The sequence below is a fragment of the Pongo abelii genome, chromosome 17, assembly GCF_028885655.2.
Source record: "Pongo abelii isolate AG06213 chromosome 17, NHGRI_mPonAbe1-v2.0_pri, whole genome shotgun sequence".
NCBI lineage: Eukaryota > Metazoa > Chordata > Mammalia > Primates > Hominidae > Pongo > Pongo abelii.
This window is the reverse complement of record NC_072002.2, coordinates 64599527-64617395: the sequence shown is the minus strand read 5'-3', so window position 1 is coordinate 64617395 and position 17869 is coordinate 64599527. Positions and strand designations below refer to the sequence as shown.

The window sequence follows — 17869 nt, the reverse complement described above, 5'->3', positions numbered from 1 at the left end:
CAGCCTAGGAAATGCATTTGGTGGCCTATGTTCCCTGGAGGGCCATTGACTAAGTAGTGCAGTGAACAATCACCCTATAAAGAGGGCTGTGCACCGTGCAGGTACTGCGTTAGCTCACGGCACACCAACACAGGGTTACCAAGGCCACACTTAGGAGAGTTTGTGAATGGAAAGAGGTGGGTAGTCTTACCTTAGGAGTCCTACCTTAAGAGAGCAAAAGAAAACAGTGCAGTGGGCCCCTCTGCTGGGGTGGTGACACTGGGGCATGAGTAGAGGCCTGTGCTGCTGGCCGGGCGAGGAGGAGGAGGGCTCCAGTTTGCAGCCTGCTGAGAGACTCCTTGGAGAACGTGGTCCTCATTTGCCCAGACAGAGGCTGGGACCCCTAAGGAGAGCCAGCTGCAGCAGGTTTCAGGGGCTGTTGGTGATGTATGTTCACCTGCTTAGCAAGCATTCCTGCCTACTGTGTGCCAGCTGGTGAAGCACTGACCTCTGACAGAGAGGAGACCGTGTATACACAAGTAACCACAGCACAAGGTGCTTGGCAGCCTCATGGAGAGTGTAAGGGAAGTCAGGGGAAATGGCTTGAGGCTGGAGTGGTGGGGAAGGTGTCTGTGTAGAGGGGAAGATGTGATTGTCCCTCCTGGTAGCAACTTGAAAAGTTTAGAGCCATCTTCAGATATGCTCATTTTTCATTTCCAAGATTCCTTATGAATTGAACTCATTATTCTGTAAGCTTTTGTAATTTTAGGCTTTAGGACTTTGGGCCTTGGTGTCTCCACAAGTTTACAACCACTGTGGCCAGCACTGTGTTCCCTTTATTTGTTCTAAATTTGTTGATTTCAAGCTTTAAAGATTCCCAGGTGGTTCCAATACCCCTACAAAGTTTGGGAAGCATAGCTCTATATAATTCCCCTTAGCACATTAAGGAATTCAGCCTTCTGGGATTTGTAGGGGGTTGGGGGTTAGACACCCAGGCATGTCTTAGCACAAAGCCACCATTAATACATGGATCTTTACAATCACCTCTGCTTGAGCATTTCGGGAGGGGTATTGGATTTTCTGGGCTTTCCTGAGAAGCTGACTGAGATGTCAGAGCTCTCAAAGACAGGAGTCAAAGCCTGGCCACTGAATTAATCTTTCCTTCTTGAAGCATGTGGTGTATAAGATGTTGCAAATTAGCATTAGAGCATTTATTGTCTGTCCTCCCAGGGTGTAGTGAAGGTTTTCAAAGTAATGGTGGAAAAGACACAAGAAATACTTTATCTTGTGGATTTGGTAATGTTGTACAGAGGAGCTTCGGACTGATGGTGGTCATAGTACCAGCGTCCTGGTCCCGATCTGTTCTGGAACAGCCCTGGGCTCCCCATTCACTGGGCTGGCCAAGTCTTGTGGCCCCAAGTGTTGGTTAATCCTTTGCAAGAGTCAGAGCTGTAGCTGAGGATTCAGTGGGATTGGATCTGGACAGGGTTATATGAGCACGAGGCGGGGTGGCAGTGCAGTGGAGCGGGGGAGCCAGGGGCATCACATGCTTTGGTGCTGCTTGGGAAGGCACCTAACGGGGGAGATGGAGTCTGAGTAGAACCCAGGGTTCACAGGAGACCTTCGGTAGCCACAGAGAATCCTGGCTTAATTTTCTCTAGACACCTGGGTCCTTTCCACCAGCTGGCCTCACACAGAGGCCATTCTTAGGTCACTGAATAAGGGTTTTACTGTCTGCCGCCTCTCCTGTCATTTAAACTGGGTTTTTAGATGCCTCTCCATTTAAGAAGTATTTTTAAAGATTTGCTTCTTTATCAAGATGAATAAAGTCCCTAACAACATCTATAACTAGGTGTGTAGCTTGGGATGGCCACATCCCTGGGACTGGGCCAACTCCTGTCAACAGGCTGATCTTAAAAAGTTGTCACCCAATGTGATTGTAGAGGCTTCACCATGGAATACTCGCTTCTGTCTTCCTGTCACTCTCTAGTCACCGAGGCCAGCTCTAATGGTGATGGAGCAGGGCTCCTCTTCTTCTCTTTGTGTCCCTGGCCACAGAGGACCGCTGCTCAGCTGGGATGGAGGTGACATTAATGACAGCAAACTCCTCCCTCAGCGGCTTGCTGTTCTAGGTCTCAGTGGGCTGATGGGCTTCCAGTGGCAACAGCTGCTAGGGACTGGGGCCACACCAGTGTCCTGTTTTGCCTCTGGGCCCTGGATAATCTCACTTGCCCACTTGCTCTTCCAACCTCCCTGCCCCCTGCATTCTCACACCTCTACCTGTCCTTTCCTTCCCAGGGCGCTGCCCGCCCCACCCTGGGACTCCTAGGCTGAGTGTGTCTCCTGGGGGGTTGGCATGGCAACCGAAGGAGGCTTGGCTTGGGGAGACTTGGGATTCAGCAAGGCGCCAGAGAGCCTGACCTGGGAGGAGTCTTGCCTTGAGAGAATGGACTCTGACTCATCATCTCCCACTTCCTGAGTTCCAGAGCAGGTGGCAACAGCCTGTGAGGAGCAGCTCTCCTGGCAGCGTCCCTGACTGGCGCATTTCTGACGGCTGCCCACGGGCCGCACTGGCCACCTCCCACTCCAAGCAGGATTTTACCCCCACCATCCCAGGCCGGGCTGATGTCTGTTCTCACACTGCTTCCTCTGCTTCCAGGACCTTAAAGAACTGGTAGAAAAGCTGGAAAAGAATGAGAGGAAGCTCAAAAAGCAACTGAAGATTTACATGAAGAAAGCCCAGGACCTAGAAGGTAGGGGGTTGTGAGTGAGTGTGTTTTGTGAATCAGAGGTACACTTGGCCACGCCTGTGGGTGTGAGCTGCCTGCCTGCCCTCTGCACATTCTTCCTACTTCACTGATTTCTTGGTAGCTCTGCCCAGTCCAGCCACGCAATAGAAGTCAGATCCCATGAGCTTACACATCTGCAGTTGCCAGAATATGGACAAAAGACACTTGAATTCAGCCAGTTTGGGTGCTTACTCTGAGCAAGGCTCTGCAGGGCTAGAGGAATGGGGAACCCAGAGGTGACCTGGTGGTCCCTGCCCTCAAACAGCTTGAAGTTGGAGGCAAGATTGATGTGAAATAATGCTGTGTAACACGAAGACCTAAACCCCAAGGTCCTCACTCCATGCTATGGGGTGTCAGGATTAAACTTCCAGTCTGGGATCTTCAGGTAGAGATTTTAAATCACTCTTCCAGAAAGACCTAGAATGTTTTCTCCCTCTGACTCCCTGCTGCAAATCTCACGGTGTCACTCTTTACATATGTCACCCTGCTTGGAACCCTCTTTCAGCCCCTCACTGCTTGGATACCCCTCCACATCCTTCCACCCTCAGCTCAGGAGCTACATGCCCAGGGCTTGAGTCTCATCTTAGTCCTGACCCCACTTGTGTGTTGGGCACAACCCTGATCACAGTTGTCATTTTACCTGTTTAATCTCCTGCTCCCCTAGACTGGAAGCTCTTAGAGGACAGGGATGTCTGTGATCTCTATCCAGGGGGGACACTTCTCTTCATATCTGCCCATGTGCCCACCAACTTTGGATTTGCTATTCCTCCAGTTCTCATTCTCCTAGTCTCTTGGCTTCAAGCTTTGCTTACTCCTAAAGACCTATCACTCCCTCTTTTCTGATGTTTCTCTGTGTCTGCCCCTACCCTTGTATCCAGTTCTTGTCCCCTGTTCCCAGATTGCTTAGTAGCTTTCCAGTCCTGTTTTTTCACAGCACTGTCTGGCCTTTGCCGTCACCTTATTGCCTGCAGAATGAAATCCCAGCCCTAGTCTGCCAGCCTTCATCCTCTCACACTCTCCCCCATCTCCACTCAGAGCCTCCCTTCAGCCACTAGGAGTTCATGGAGCACCCTTCCCTGGGTGTCACTCGTCCTGGTCCTCTTCCATTGGTCCTCTCCCAGTGGATCAGCCTCTTTGAACCTGGATGTGAGAGTCCCACCCGCCCTTCATCCCACCTCTTCCGTGGGGTCCTTCCAGCCCCACCACCATCAGCACCCACCCTTCATCCCACCTCTTCCGTGGGGTCCTTCCAGCCCATCACCACCAGCACCCACATCACACACTCCTGGCTTGGTACCTGACTGAGCTGTGTCGTAGTGTTTCCATGTGAATGTACAGATGTGTCTCCTTAGTTCAACTGGCCAGGGACAGATTAAGCATGCCATTGTATCTGTTCCCATGCTTAGGACAGCATTCCGTGTGCAGTCAGCACTGAGATGTGTTTGGGAATAACGCTGTGGTTGCCCACTGTCCCTCTACCACGGTGTGAGGCTGAAGAGAGGCCTGAGTGAGGGTTGACCAGGCCTTTATATCCTCAACCCTGCCACTGAAACTCTTCCCAAATAGTCATCATCTTATGTAGTTGCAAAGACTGCACTTGGCAGCTTCCTAAACCTGAACCTGCATTTAGTGGCTGAGGACGTGTCCTTACTATCACCATCACCACCCTGATCCACTGCCCACAGGTCACAGACAATGTCCAGGCCTTGCCCTGAACACCTGGTTTGCCCTGCAACTGCGTCATGATGGCCGCGTTATGGCCACACACAGGGAACTGAGTGTAGTGGGCCAGGCCGAGGCCAAGCACTTCCCAGAAAAACAGTATCTCCTTTCCTTAGAAGTCAGTAGGGAAAGAGAAACAGCTGTGCAGGAGCGGAGAGAGACCATGCTGGCTCTCATCCTTCACAAGTTTTCTCTGGTCTGAAACCTGCCTGCTGCCTTTTCGGATGTTTCCTCTCCCCTTTCCGGAGTGTGGACCCCAGTGCTGGATGCTGAGCTCCTCACACTTGGAGTGTGGCTCTGGCTGCAGGAACAGACCCTGCAAAGAGAGTGGAAGCTTGGAGAACCCAGTATGCCCCCTGCCCCAGGTCCCATCCTCCACCTGCCAGAGATGCCCCTTCCCCCGCCCCAGGTCCCATCCTCCACCTGCCAGAGATGCCCGCTACCCTCAGGCCTGCAGCTGGAAGTCTCATCCATGCTTCCTGTTTTCTTTCCTGCTCAGCTGCCCAGGCATTGGCCCACAGTGAGAGGAAGCGCCATGAGCTCAACAGGCAGGTCACGGTCCAGCGGAAAGAGAAGGATTTCCAGGGCATGCTGGAGTACCACAAAGAGGACGAGGCCCTTCTCATCCGGAACCTGGTGACAGGTCAGGACCCTCTGCGCCACCCCATGCTGCCTGCCCCTCCAGCCCCCACTCCCATCTCCATCCCCAGCACAACCCCCACACCCCTTCCTCCACCTCCTGCACAGCCCCCACCCTCTGTCTCCTACTTGCCCTTGCACCCACCCCCATCTTCCACTCCCCACACCTACTCTCATCCTCCCCCCAGCTCCTGCTGTGTCCAGCTGCTATTCTTGATGGCAAGACCCACTGCTTCTTTGTTCTGCCCATAGGATGGAAGTGGGAGGGGAGCCACCCACATGCTTTTCCTCAGCAGCAGCCACAGCTCCCTTTCCTTGGTGCAGCTCTCTGTGGGCCACAGTGCTTTGGCAATGATGGAAGCTCATGCTTTTGGAGCACATCCTCTGCCAGACACATCCCTCTGCCCGACTTATCCCTCATTTAATCCTCACAACCTCCCTTTAAGTCAGAACTGCTGCCTTCTCATTTTACACTGAAGGAAACAGAGACTCACTCTAGTAACTTGCCCAGGTCACACAGCTGGGAAGCAGTGGATCAAGGATTCAGATTCCTTCTGTTTGGTTAGGACTTTACAGTTTAAAGTGCTGTGTGGTACAGCACATGTGGGTGTGGTCTCTGGAATCACATGGGCTGTGTTCAGACCTGGCTTCTTTCCTAACTAGCCACACATGGCCGTGGCTGTGCTACTCACCAGTGTTCTTGTGTAGAGCACGGGAAAGGGGATCATGCTGCTGGCATGGAGTTGTGAGAATGAAAGTTCATATTTCTTTGCTCACACATGGTCCCTGGACCAGCAGCATCAGCATCACCTGGGAAGGGGTGAGAGATGCAGAGTCTCAGGCTCCATGCCAGGCTTCCTCGATTGCAAGGCACATAACAAGATGCCAGGTGACATTCACAGGCTCATTAAAGTGAGGAATGCTGAGCTCCTGCAGTCTGTCTGGGATCACCCTGGTCCCACTGTCAAAGTTTATCAGGGTTGGCTTTTACTGTCCCTGTGATCATCTGCAGTTTCTCATCCAGGCATGTGGCTGAATCAGGGCTGGCCTGCCAGCCCCCCACCCCCATGTGCTCCCTAGGGCCACCAGGCAGCTATGAGAGCCACTGCTCAGAATCTCTTCCCCAGCTGGGCTCCTAGAACTGAAAGACCTTCCACACTAGCTGCCAAGAGGGCAGGGTTTTCTCTGTGAAAAGAGGAGCCCCCGCCGCCCCTCTGAGTCCCTCTTGGCTGCTCAGCAAGGGCCAGGAGGGAGTCTGTGTGACCTGTGCAGCTTGCTCAGGTTTGTGCCCAGTGCTGCTTTGCCAGTCGTACCAGCTCCCTCCCCTCCAGTCTTGTGCCCCATCTGCCACAGGCCACTGCAACAGGCCACCTCCCTGCTCTGTACCAACCCAGTCCAGCATCCCCCTGCAGAGCCAGGAAGAGTCTTAGAGGAGAGAGTCCTGTGTGAAAGAGGAGAAATCTTTGGTGGTCTGATCCTCTGGACCCTGAGCCAGCAGCTCCCTTCTCCATGGCGCCTTAGTGAAATGGGATGATGACACTGACCTGCCTGCCCCATGATGTGAAGCGTGACAAAGGTGAAATGCTGTGTCAAAACTGCAAAACCCTTCTCAAATGTGAGGCTTTCAAAGGAGTGGTAGCTTTTGCAGGAATATTTGAAGTTCAAATAAGAGGCAAGCATTATTTTAGAGACACTTATGTAAGACTGAAGTGCGACTCTGCTGAGCACTGTGCCTAGGGCCGAGGGACCCAGGAAGAACAGATTGTGAAGTCTGCCTTAAACAGATTTGTTCCAGCTGTTTGGTTTGTGTGTTTTTAGTAGCCTGCTTCTTAGATGTATTTTTCTCTTTTAAAAAGCTTAATCTCCCCTACCGTTGTCCAGCAATTAATTAAATGTGATGTAAGTTTATCTTAAATTTCCTTAAACAGACTGCATCTTGTTCAAATGCAATTAGGAACAAACCTTTCATCTCTGGTGAATGAAACTTCCAATAAATAAGGCTGCTTGTGTCAGACAGGTGGCTCCCTCCTGCCATTTGCCAGGGTTTTTACAGAGAAAACCCTGCCATCAGCATGAGATGACCCTTGCTCAGGTGGCCCCAGGAAAGGTCATCTCCTGCTGAGCTACCTAGGAAAATCCTGCAGTCATCTTCCCTCCAAAAGACCCCATCCAAACAAATGCCAAAACTTGACTGCCGACCACCTACCTCTTAGGTACCTGGCACTGGCCAGTTGCTGTGGAGGAGAAATAAAACTGGTGTCATCGTCTCTTCCCCAAGATGCTAACATTTAGCTGGGGCACCCAAACAAGCTTTATTTAATCACAATAGAACATTCCAAGACAGGACAAGTTGTTTGTAATCTGCACATGGATAAGGTTTGAGGTAAGAAGTTATGGATTGGAAGTCTGGGCCTACAAAATACATTTTCCTGGATAAATGTGACTGGCATTCTAATTAGAGCCAATGGCCAATCCACAGCCATCTGCTGGACCTATAAAATGCCCAAATGTCAACCATGTACTCAAGAGTATTATGGCCTACAGTTATCATTTAACTAGAAGGATGTGTTGAAGCAGGGATGGTGTAACCCAAGTACCAACTGGAGCTGCTGGCAGCAGCGCCCAGCCCAGGACCGGCCTAGTAGAAGGTTTGCAAGGATACTGCCCACCTGCAGGTGGAAGGGAGGTGGCCTCCCTTCATTGCCATTCTGAGCCTAGAGGTGGCTCACGAGGCCTTGTTTGGGAGGGTATGAGTATAAAGAACAAGGGCTGGAGATACAGTGCAGAGCTATGGTGAGACCCCTGGGGCCTTGTGCTCCTGCCCCATTCTCACCTGTCATCTTGCCTTTGCACCAGGCCTTTCGCCTTTCCCCCTAGTTCTCTGGCCTCCTACCACCACCTGTTGCCTTAAGCCTGGCTCTCCTGGCATGGTCTGGAATAGAAAATGGTCTGACAGCTGCTTCCTGTCCCTCCAGGGCCTTTTGCAAGAATGGGCCAAAAGGCTGAGTCTGTAGTTAATGGGGAGACTCACAAGGCCCTTCCAGTCCAGCCAGAGCAGCCCTTGCCCAGGCAGGGGCAGGAGTGTGGGATACAGAGGAGAGCAGTTGGGGGAAGTAAGAGAGCTGCTGGAGAGATGCATGCCAAGCAGCAGCACCGGGGTGGGGAAGGGGGGCCTGCCTGATCTATTTGGCTGTGAAGCTGGGCAAGCACGGCTGGGTAATTTGTTCCTGAACTGATGGGTCAGAGGTTGTTCCAACCTCCCTAGCCCTCAGCAGGCTGGCCCTGTCTTTGGGAACATACAATTTGTCTAATTCTGGAGCCAGCCCTTGCCTTCTGGAAGTGGTGGTGCCCACGAATCAGGAGTTCCTGCCCCCATGTGGGAGCTAGGTCCTGTCCTCAGCCTTCCTCTTGCCATGGGCCCCTGTTGGCTGCGGACTGAGGCATCTGTGTAACTTGCAGGCATTTTTCCTCCATATTGTTAGGCTGAGGCATTAGAAGCCTGTTTCAGTGTTGTAGTGCAGATAATTAGGAATGTGGTTTTGTTTGTGTTTTTAACCACAGTGTCTGAAACTACTGGTAGGCATGCTCGGGAGTTTGGGTACCCTGGGTGGCTTCTCTCCCAATCCTCTTTGAGACATCTATTCCTAGATGAGCTATGGGGAAATACTGAAAACATGTCTATTCAGATGAGGATTCTGACAGCCTCCACTGTCCCCCATAGATCTAACTCTTGCCATTTGCTGCTGTCATTGCTCTTAGACTTGAAGCCCCAGATGCTGTCGGGCACAGTGCCCTGTCTCCCCGCCTACATCCTCTACATGTGCATCCGGCACGCGGACTACACCAACGACGATCTCAAGGTGCACTCCCTGCTGACCTCCACCATCAACGGCATTAAGAAAGTCCTGAAAGTAAGCAGCCCCTGCAGAAGGTCATGGTTTGTGGTGGGTAGAGCGAAGCCAGCCCCTTACTGTTGCTTCTCTGTGTCTGGGTTTGGCTGTAGTGAATTCTTCCAAGGCTCCAACTTTGAAGGTAAATGAGCCATAGAAGCATCCATGTAACCGGGATGCCTGGCAGTTCCCAGAGAAGGATGCTTAGGCCCAGCAATGGCAGGAAGCCCAGGACTCTGGTGTAGGTAGCCCTCCAGCACCTCCCTGCTGAGCCTCCAGACATGCCCAGTGCTTACAGAAGCCTTGGCCTGCCCACTGCCAGAGGTGCTAGGGAGACATCCTGCTGCAGCCAAGGGGGTGTGGGCCTCACCTTGGAGCAAGTTCAGGGACACCCCTGAAACATGGGCCCTCTCCACCTTTCCAAGGGGCCGGGTGCTTGCTTCCCTGGGGGGTAACACAGGGAGGGCTGTGACATTCCATCACCTCCCAAGGTGAGGCAAGCTAGGCCAGGACAGGGCTTGCCGCAGGGTGTTAAAGGTGCTCGGGACTGCCACCTGAAGGCACAAGGCTCTTCTTGAATGTAGTGCAGCCACTGCAGAAACAGGCTGGCCTGCAGGGAGGAGGGTGAGGCCTGTCCACACAGGGGTGAGGGCCAGGCAGTGGGGGAGGTGAGATTCTTGAGGGAGATGAACCCTCAGTGAGAGGGATTTCTACCTGCTAGCAGGCCTGTGCCCTGAGTATTATTGCTCTTAGAGACCATCTTTAGTTCTCACACACTACTGCTTCCAGGATACAAGCCATTCTCAAAAGCTCTCAGTCCAAACCAGTTCTGGAGTCCACTGAGCTGCTGGTTGCTGCTCTGAGAATTCCAGAACCAGCCTTTAAGTCTGATTTTCTGCTCTCAGTTTCTGCATTGCCCTCCACAGGCAATTTTATCCACTCACGGCTCTAAAACATACCTACATGCTCGTAGCTCTCAGATTTGTGTCTCCAGCTTTGATCCTCTTTCATGAGCACCATCCAGCTGGAATCTTGGGCCAGTCTAGGCCAATTTAGGGCTGACACAAATGTCACTTCCTTAGGAAAGCCTTCCCTAATTCTGAGCTAAAACAGTATGTCCCAGCCCCAGCAGTCACTTTCTATTCAACCTCATTTCTTTTTTTTTTTTTTTTTGGTCGTACCTCATACCACTCTGTCATTTAAATAATGATAACGCTTACTTGACAGAATGAGCTGCGTGAAGTCATCAGTTTTAATGCAGCAGCTGTCTCATAGCTGTTTGGGTTGCTGAGCAGGCTTTTTCACCTAGTTAGGGTTTGTAGCCATTTTCTAGAGAGTTAAAGCCATGATGCATCTGACGTCTAGATAAATGGGACACCAAACTATTTTGCTGTTATGCTCTTTAGCATCCCTTGTGTTGGATAACTGGCAGTTCAGAAACAGAGCCAGTTAGCCCAGGCGGTTAGACGAGAGCCCAGGGCTGCTGGGGCAGAGCCTCATCTGTCACTCAGCTTTGCACTCATTCTTCAGCCATGGAAGGCAGCCTGTCCTTTATGTGTGTCCCTGTATGTGCACCACTGATCAGGGGACCAAGATGGGGGTTCTGTGTACCATCCCTGGTGGCAGAGGAACACTCACACAGCCTCTCAGCAATGGGTCTCAACCCCGTGACTGGCAAGTGCCCTGCCCAGCCTCAGGGCTGCTCAGGAACACTAGGTAAGGGTAGGAAATGTGGAGAGAGAGGTACCGAGGAAGCATTTCACCAGATGGGAGCCACTTAGAGCTAAGGATGTCCATTTCTTTTCACAGAAGCACAATGATGACTTTGAGATGACGTCATTCTGGTTATCCAACACCTGCCGCCTTCTTCACTGTCTGAAGCAGTACAGCGGGGATGAGGTGAGTGGGGAGCCAGGCACCCAGGAGGCATTCCTGCTTCATCCAAATGTGGTTGAGAATTGCTTTGTATACCCTCAGAGATGAAGTGGGGTCTTTGGAGCACCCTTGGGGACCTCAGACCGTGGGCACACCTTATCATACCTTGTGGCTGGAAGCAGCAATAAGGCCGGCCACAGGAGACCTGCCTCCAGGAGGCCTTGATGAGCCCAAGGGGCCCCAGAAAGCACTCCTGGGTTATGTAAGTAGAGTCTGCATAACCCATCATCAATAGAGGCCCTGGGAGTCTCCATGAAACTCTTGTAACCTGACATTTCTGTATCATCTCTAGAAGAGCCCCACTGCCGTGGATACTGGCAGGAAGCTCAGTTGCCTAGTGGGTCACCCTGTCTCCTAAGCCAACCGATTAATCTGTCCATTTCAAGATAGACAAAGATGGCCACAAGAACAAAGGCACACCATAATCAGAACTACGTGTGCAAACTGACCTGGAGGCCCAGCTCCATGCATTTATCCAAATTGGATTCCTTGACCTGAGGCCCAACTACTAACCCCATCACTTCACAATCCACACCAGACCTGTAAGGCCCAGCTTTTTCTGGAACTCACATTCCCAGCTTTGGTCCCTGAAAGAACTTCTCCCATGCTCTGCACTCTGCCCAATGACCTAGTAATATGTGGCTTGTTTCCATTCTAGTTTCTCTGGTGAGAATCCCAACTCGTTCCAGACATGCCCACTCACAGGTTCCTGTAGGTCTTCTCAACTTTTCTTCACCTTCCTTTCACATATCTCACCATCTGCCCTTCCCAAGGTCGAGATATAGTGTAAACCAAAATAGTGCGACCATTTTTAAAGCTTTATTCCATCTTTTGTGCCAGAACCAATTTTGACAGACTCTTCTCCCTGGGTTAGTAAAAGGATATGCCCTTCCTTCCAGTCTTACCTTCTTTGCAGTTGGCTTGACTCCATCTCTCTCCTAAGAACGAGCACTTCATTTGATGGCCTGCTTTTATTATAAAAGGGATGGGCCAAAGGTTAAAGAAATAGCCATTTCAAACCCCATGCCTTCTGTTACAAAATCGTAATATCCAAGCATTTACTTGAAGCATAGAACTACATGTAATGTTATTTCATTGAGGTCCATCACTTTACCCAATGTTATACACATTCTAAATGGGAGGTTATATAAGGCTAGGGCAGGACCTGGAACTCCATTACATTAGGCTGCGGTTACATGTGCTCATATTCTCTGGGTCAAGAGCTGAACCACAGCATAACCAGATCTGTGTAGTCCAAATAACAAGGAAGAATGATTGACTCTATCTTCATCATTACAATTATCCCCTTTTCTGCCTGCTTTTGTTCATATTAAGATGGCTTTGTATTTGACACAGTACAACAGGCCTTGCTGAAGATGGTTGCCCTTTTGGGAGCACTAATCTTTCTGGCAGATACTGATTTCCCTCGGCCTGAATGAAAAGGACATTGGTCACATGAGTCCTTCTGATGTCAGCAGTTCCCTTAACTTACATGTGATTTCATCTGATTAATACAGAAAGCTAAGAGGACACAGTGCTGTAGCTATGAAATCACTTTAGTTCATCTATTAATTCTGATAACCAGTGATAGAATCTGTATAAAATTTCTCCTCCTACAAGCATATAATCTGGCCCATGGCCACACTCCTTTAGAGGCTGCACATCATCTAACATTTTAGGGGGGACCTGGTATATTGAGGAAAGCACTGGATGAAGGGAGAAAGCAGGGATCCCTTTCTCTGGACCTGGTACCAACCTGGGTTTTGCTACTGTAGGGAAATCACTTTGCCTCGGGGATTTGGACTGAGCGATTCAGGCTTTCTCTCTCATGTTCAGTTTTTCTACTTCCTTCAAGTTCAAGGGTGATCAATGAGGCCTCAAAGAACTGACAGGGTTTTGTAAAACATCATCTACACAGGGAGGGCCTGAGTAGGCCCCCTGCCCACCAAATAGATGACTAAAGTTACCAGAGCCCTGGAAGTTGTGCTGGGCCCAGCAGACCACAGAACTCAGTAGTGCACGCCTCTCCCTCTGCAGGGCTTCATGACTCAGAACACTGCAAAGCAGAATGAACACTGTCTTAAGAATTTTGACCTCACCGAATACCGTCAGGTGCTGAGTGACCTTTCCATTCAGATCTACCAGCAGCTCATTAAAATTGCCGAGGGCGTGTTACAGCCGATGATAGGTAAGCTGGCAGCAGGAGAGCTACATCACTCATCATGGGGTCTGAAATGAGGGGAAGGCGTGGTCAGCACCCTCTGCCTTTCGGGAACCAGATATCTTAGCCATGACCTCCAGAAAGCCAGAACCTTCCAGTGAAGGCAGAACTGAGGTGTGCACATCATGCTTAGAAAGAGCTGTGAAAGTATTTGACACAGTGCAAGAGGCATAGGTGACTTTCCCTATATCTCTTTTTCTGTAATATGTTGTATTTTTTCCCAAATTTTAATACATAATAAATGTAAACTCAAAAGGTACAAATGCATACACGGTGAAAAAGCATAACCCTCTTAACCTATTATGAACTTGATTCATGGAAAAAAGCAGGAGTGTTCATGCGAAAGGACACAGCAGTCGGCACGATGCATCAGTATTTATTAGACACTTGCTTTGAACCAAGCAGTGTATTTGGGCACTGAACATGAAATCAGAATTGAGAAATGAGAGCAGTTACATTTTCAATCGGAAGAAAAATGATGTGTAGATGCATTACTCACTGTGCTCTGCAAAGGCTGGGAAGGAAACTGTACCTGGACCTATTCATAATGCTTTCCCCAGGTTCTTACAACACAAGTAGCTTATGGGTGAATCCCAAGAAGGACCAATCTAGAAATACATTACTTGAAATGAGGTTCATTCCAAACCCTCCTTCCTGTGTGGAAATCTTTTTATAAGGCACCACACAGAGGGAGAACTGACATATCAAGCTGGAGATACTCAGAATAATGTGAAGGTTAATAGTACCAGTTCTGGAGTCAGACAGACTTGGGTTTAAATCCTGGCCCTGCCACTCCCTATCAGTGTGATCTCAGACAAGTTATTTAACCTCTTTATGCCTCAACTTCCTCATAAAAATGGATAGTACTTCATAGAGTTGTTGGAAGATTGAAAGAGATACTGAACATAAAGCCCCTGGTGCGTAGGCAATTGCTGCTTAGTAAGTATGACAGACCAATGAAGTTCTTATTTACATAGTCAGTGGCTGGACCAGGATGACACCCAGGTTGCTCAATTCTCAAACTGTGGACTTCAGCACAGGCGATGCCAAATCGAGCTGGTACGTGCCCATCATCTTTGTCTAATCGCCAGTAAATTAAGTGAAAATGCTGTCCACAGCTGTTTTATTCCATACAGAAATCAACACATTAGAAATTTTTTGCCAAATGTTATAAGTTCCTAAGCATGTCAACATTGCACACCTCTGGATGGTATCATTGCTAAAGCCTGGAGCACTAAATGATTTGAGTAGTCCAATCTTTGCATTGTTAGTGGGGAATGCAAGCTTCTCTAACTGTGCTTTTTTTTCAGTTTCTGCCATGTTGGAAAATGAGAGCATTCAGGGTCTATCTGGTGTGAAGCCCACCGGCTACCGGAAGCGCTCCTCCAGCATGGCAGATGGGGATAACTCATACTGCCTGGAAGCTATCATCCGCCAGATGAATGCCTTTCATACAGTCATGTGTGACCAGGGCTTGGACCCTGAGATCATCCTGCAGGTATTCAAACAGCTCTTCTACATGATCAACGCAGTGACTCTTAACAACCTGCTCTTGCGGAAGGACGTCTGCTCTTGGAGCACAGGCATGCAACTCAGGTAAGAGAGGAGCACCCCCCAACAACACAGGTAGAGTTGGGCCCTCACTGACTGCAGCTAGAATCAGAACACAAGACTGCTGTTTCTAAAAATGAAATCCAAATCTAATTGACAGTCCTTGTCTCCATCAGTCTGTGTGACTCAAATCCATCACCTTTTTACCTGTTGGTGAAATCCATCGAACACTGAGATGGTTGATTTGGTAAACAAATTAGTTCAAAGCTTAAAGATGATGATATACTCTAAGTTAAAGACTAAACACAAAGCAGATAGGTCAGAGAGAAAACTCAATGAGTTAAGAGGCATGAAGGCTCACATAGAAGTATAAATACATTTGTGAATGTTAAATATAAATACTTACAATTCAGTATATTTAATGCCTGTTTTTCCCTGTTAACTTATGTAGACACTTCAGGTATTTCATCTTTGCTTGATTTTAAGTACCCACTCATTCATGTATTCATTCTTTATTTAACAAATAGTTCCTGAGTGCAAGGCACTTGCCATGCTTTTTAACCATGTGAGATAAATAATGGCACTAGCTGCAGCTGGCCTGCAAAACACAACAGGTGTCCCCTTCTCAGTGAATTAGGAGGACCGGCTTAACACAACTTGCTTTCTACCTATGGCTAAGGTACAATATAAGTCAGCTTGAGGAGTGGCTTCGGGGAAGAAACCTTCACCAGAGTGGAGCAGTTCAGACCATGGAACCTCTGATCCAAGCAGCCCAGCTCCTGCAATTAAAGAAGAAAACCCAGGAGGACGCAGAGGCCATCTGCTCCCTGTGTACCTCCCTCAGCACCCAGCAGGTACAGTCACTCTGCACCTCTGTCAACCATGATATTCCAAGCAAGCCCAGCGTCCATTCCAAGTCTGTTCTCGTTAGTGGTTATTTGTTAGTGTTGCACTCCCACCCTTTATATATCCCTAATGATACAATTTTGAAGTGCAGCTGATGGGATATTCCTAGATGAACCAAAAACCATTTGGTCTATGAAACAAGATGCCACGGATACTGTTTTCTAGTAACTCTCTATCCCTCTTACTCACTTAAAAAGATAAGGTAGCAAACCCACAAAACGTCAAGTTTAGGTAAAAACTTTTTTAAATATAATGAATTCTGGAATGTTTCTTACATAGAAATCCACAAATTTTCAGAAATTGGCAGCATCAGATATTTGCTTTCTTTACTATAACTGTAAGAAAAAAATTTTTCTTTAAAACTAATTTCAGTATGGTCATATTTTCACTCACACTCATTTATATTGTTTTAAATGAAGTCATTAAGAACTTAGGGGCATTTAAGTGTTACTTTCCTTTTCCCTAAAAAATGTATAACCATGATTCAGTTGCCGACACATTGCCAGTCCCTGAAAGATAAATAACAAAATCCAAACTCAGTACAGAAAAACACATCTTAATATAGCAAAGTGAATACATTTCCTTACCTCCTCCACTTACTATTAAAATATTAAATATCGAACTCTTAAACTGCTTCCTTCTGTAAACATTTCCAGAAAGTCTTCAAACATTTTTCTCCTCTTTAAATACATTTCACTTAACATAAGTTTCCTTCTAGAATGCAGCTGGCATTGCATTTGGGCAGTCTACTTCCACCAAACCAGTGGTAGGCAGACAAAAGAGTATCTCCTGTTCAAATACTCATTTGTAGACAATGTTGGGGGACAGGGGGTAGTTAGGTATTAAAGAAGACCTTTCTCATCTAAGGTAAGATCTTCAGTACTCTTCAGAAGAAACCTTTAAATTACTAGTAGATATGAGGCTGAGGATTTCAGGCAACCACATTCTGAACTCCTCATTGTGTATACCAACGAGCATAGTGGGGAGGGGCAGGTGGGTTTACAGGAGACATGAATTCGGTGAGAGGGCTGAGATCCACCTGGCAAAGCTGTGGGCTCTAGTTTACTGGATGCGATGCAGGCTCCAAGTGTAAATGTCAGTCCAGCTCCATCTGTGTTGTGGGCCTTGTCTAAAGAGGATCATACTCTTGTACCAATGTCACATATTGTTTAAAGTTCAAAAGTTGTCTCATGTTCATTTAGCTCTGTGCTAAATTCCGTTTTTAACCCCAACAGATTGTCAAAATTTTAAACCTTTATACTCCCCTGAATGAATTTGAAGAACGGGTAACAGTGGCCTTTATACGAACAATCCAGGTGAGTTTTAAAATAGTAATTTTATAAAGTCCAGTCTAAGACTATAAAGGAAATTAAAAATTTGGGTTTTAATCTTGCTTCTCTTTATTACTAAAATACTGGTTACATATATGCTAGGAGACCTTACATTCCTAGGCTTTCTACTTAGGTAAACATGAACCATATCACCCATGAGTAACTTACTATTTACACACAGAAAACTCAACTTTTATAATCTCTGCCTCTCAGATTATAGACATAGTTTAAGCATTATTTCATTTGCCACTAGCATGTTACTGAACTATGAGCACCAAATGGAATTAACAATGTCAGCAGAATATCAGCCCTAACCATAAATGGAACTAAGAAATATTCTTTAAAGAAAACAATTTGAGCTCTTAAATCTTTGTCTAAGACTTATAATATAGGCCAGGTGCGGTGGCTCACTCCTGTAATCTCAGCACTTTGGGAGGCCGAGGCGGGTGGATCACAAGGTCAGGAGATCAAGACCATCCTGGCTAACACGGTGAAACCCAGTCTCTACTAAAAATACAAAAAAAATTAGCCGGGCATGGTGGTGGGCGCCTGTAGTCCCAGCTACTTGGGAGGCTGAGGCAGGAGAATGGCGTGAACCTGGGAGGCGGAGCTTGCAGTGAGCCGAGAGTGCACCACTGCACTCCTGCCTGGGCGACAGAGCGAGACTCTGTCTCAAAAAACAAAAAAGACTTACAATATTTGCTTTTAGGAAAATGCTTGAAAGAAAATGTATTAGGGAAAACGGTTATTTAAATCTGTCGTTTCCTAAGATGATGGGAATGTTTTACTTAAAGATGAGCTTCCTCAAGCCGAGCCCAAGGTGATGGCTGAGTGAGCGCCTAACCTTTGCATGTGATAGTAACTGTAACAGTGTTGGAATGATAGTCATGTCGCAGTGATTCAGAA

General features: G+C 48.2%; 1 protein-coding gene across 2 annotated transcripts in view; it reads left to right on the top strand.

Moving 5' to 3' along the window:
• MYO5B (myosin VB) overlaps positions 1-17869 on the top strand; it is a 370702-nt gene that overhangs the window by 341114 nt on the left and 11719 nt on the right. For both annotated transcript variants that reach the window (XM_024235813.3, XM_054537888.2), the window contains exons 31-38: positions 2639-2732; positions 4990-5133; positions 8889-9040; positions 10829-10918; positions 12992-13142; positions 14486-14771; positions 15406-15580; positions 16868-16948. In XM_024235813.3, coding sequence (XP_024091581.2) covers positions 2639-2732; positions 4990-5133; positions 8889-9040; positions 10829-10918; positions 12992-13142; positions 14486-14771; positions 15406-15580; positions 16868-16948 — 1173 coding nt within the window. The remainder of the gene's footprint in view (positions 1-2638; positions 2733-4989; positions 5134-8888; positions 9041-10828; positions 10919-12991; positions 13143-14485; positions 14772-15405; positions 15581-16867; positions 16949-17869) is intronic.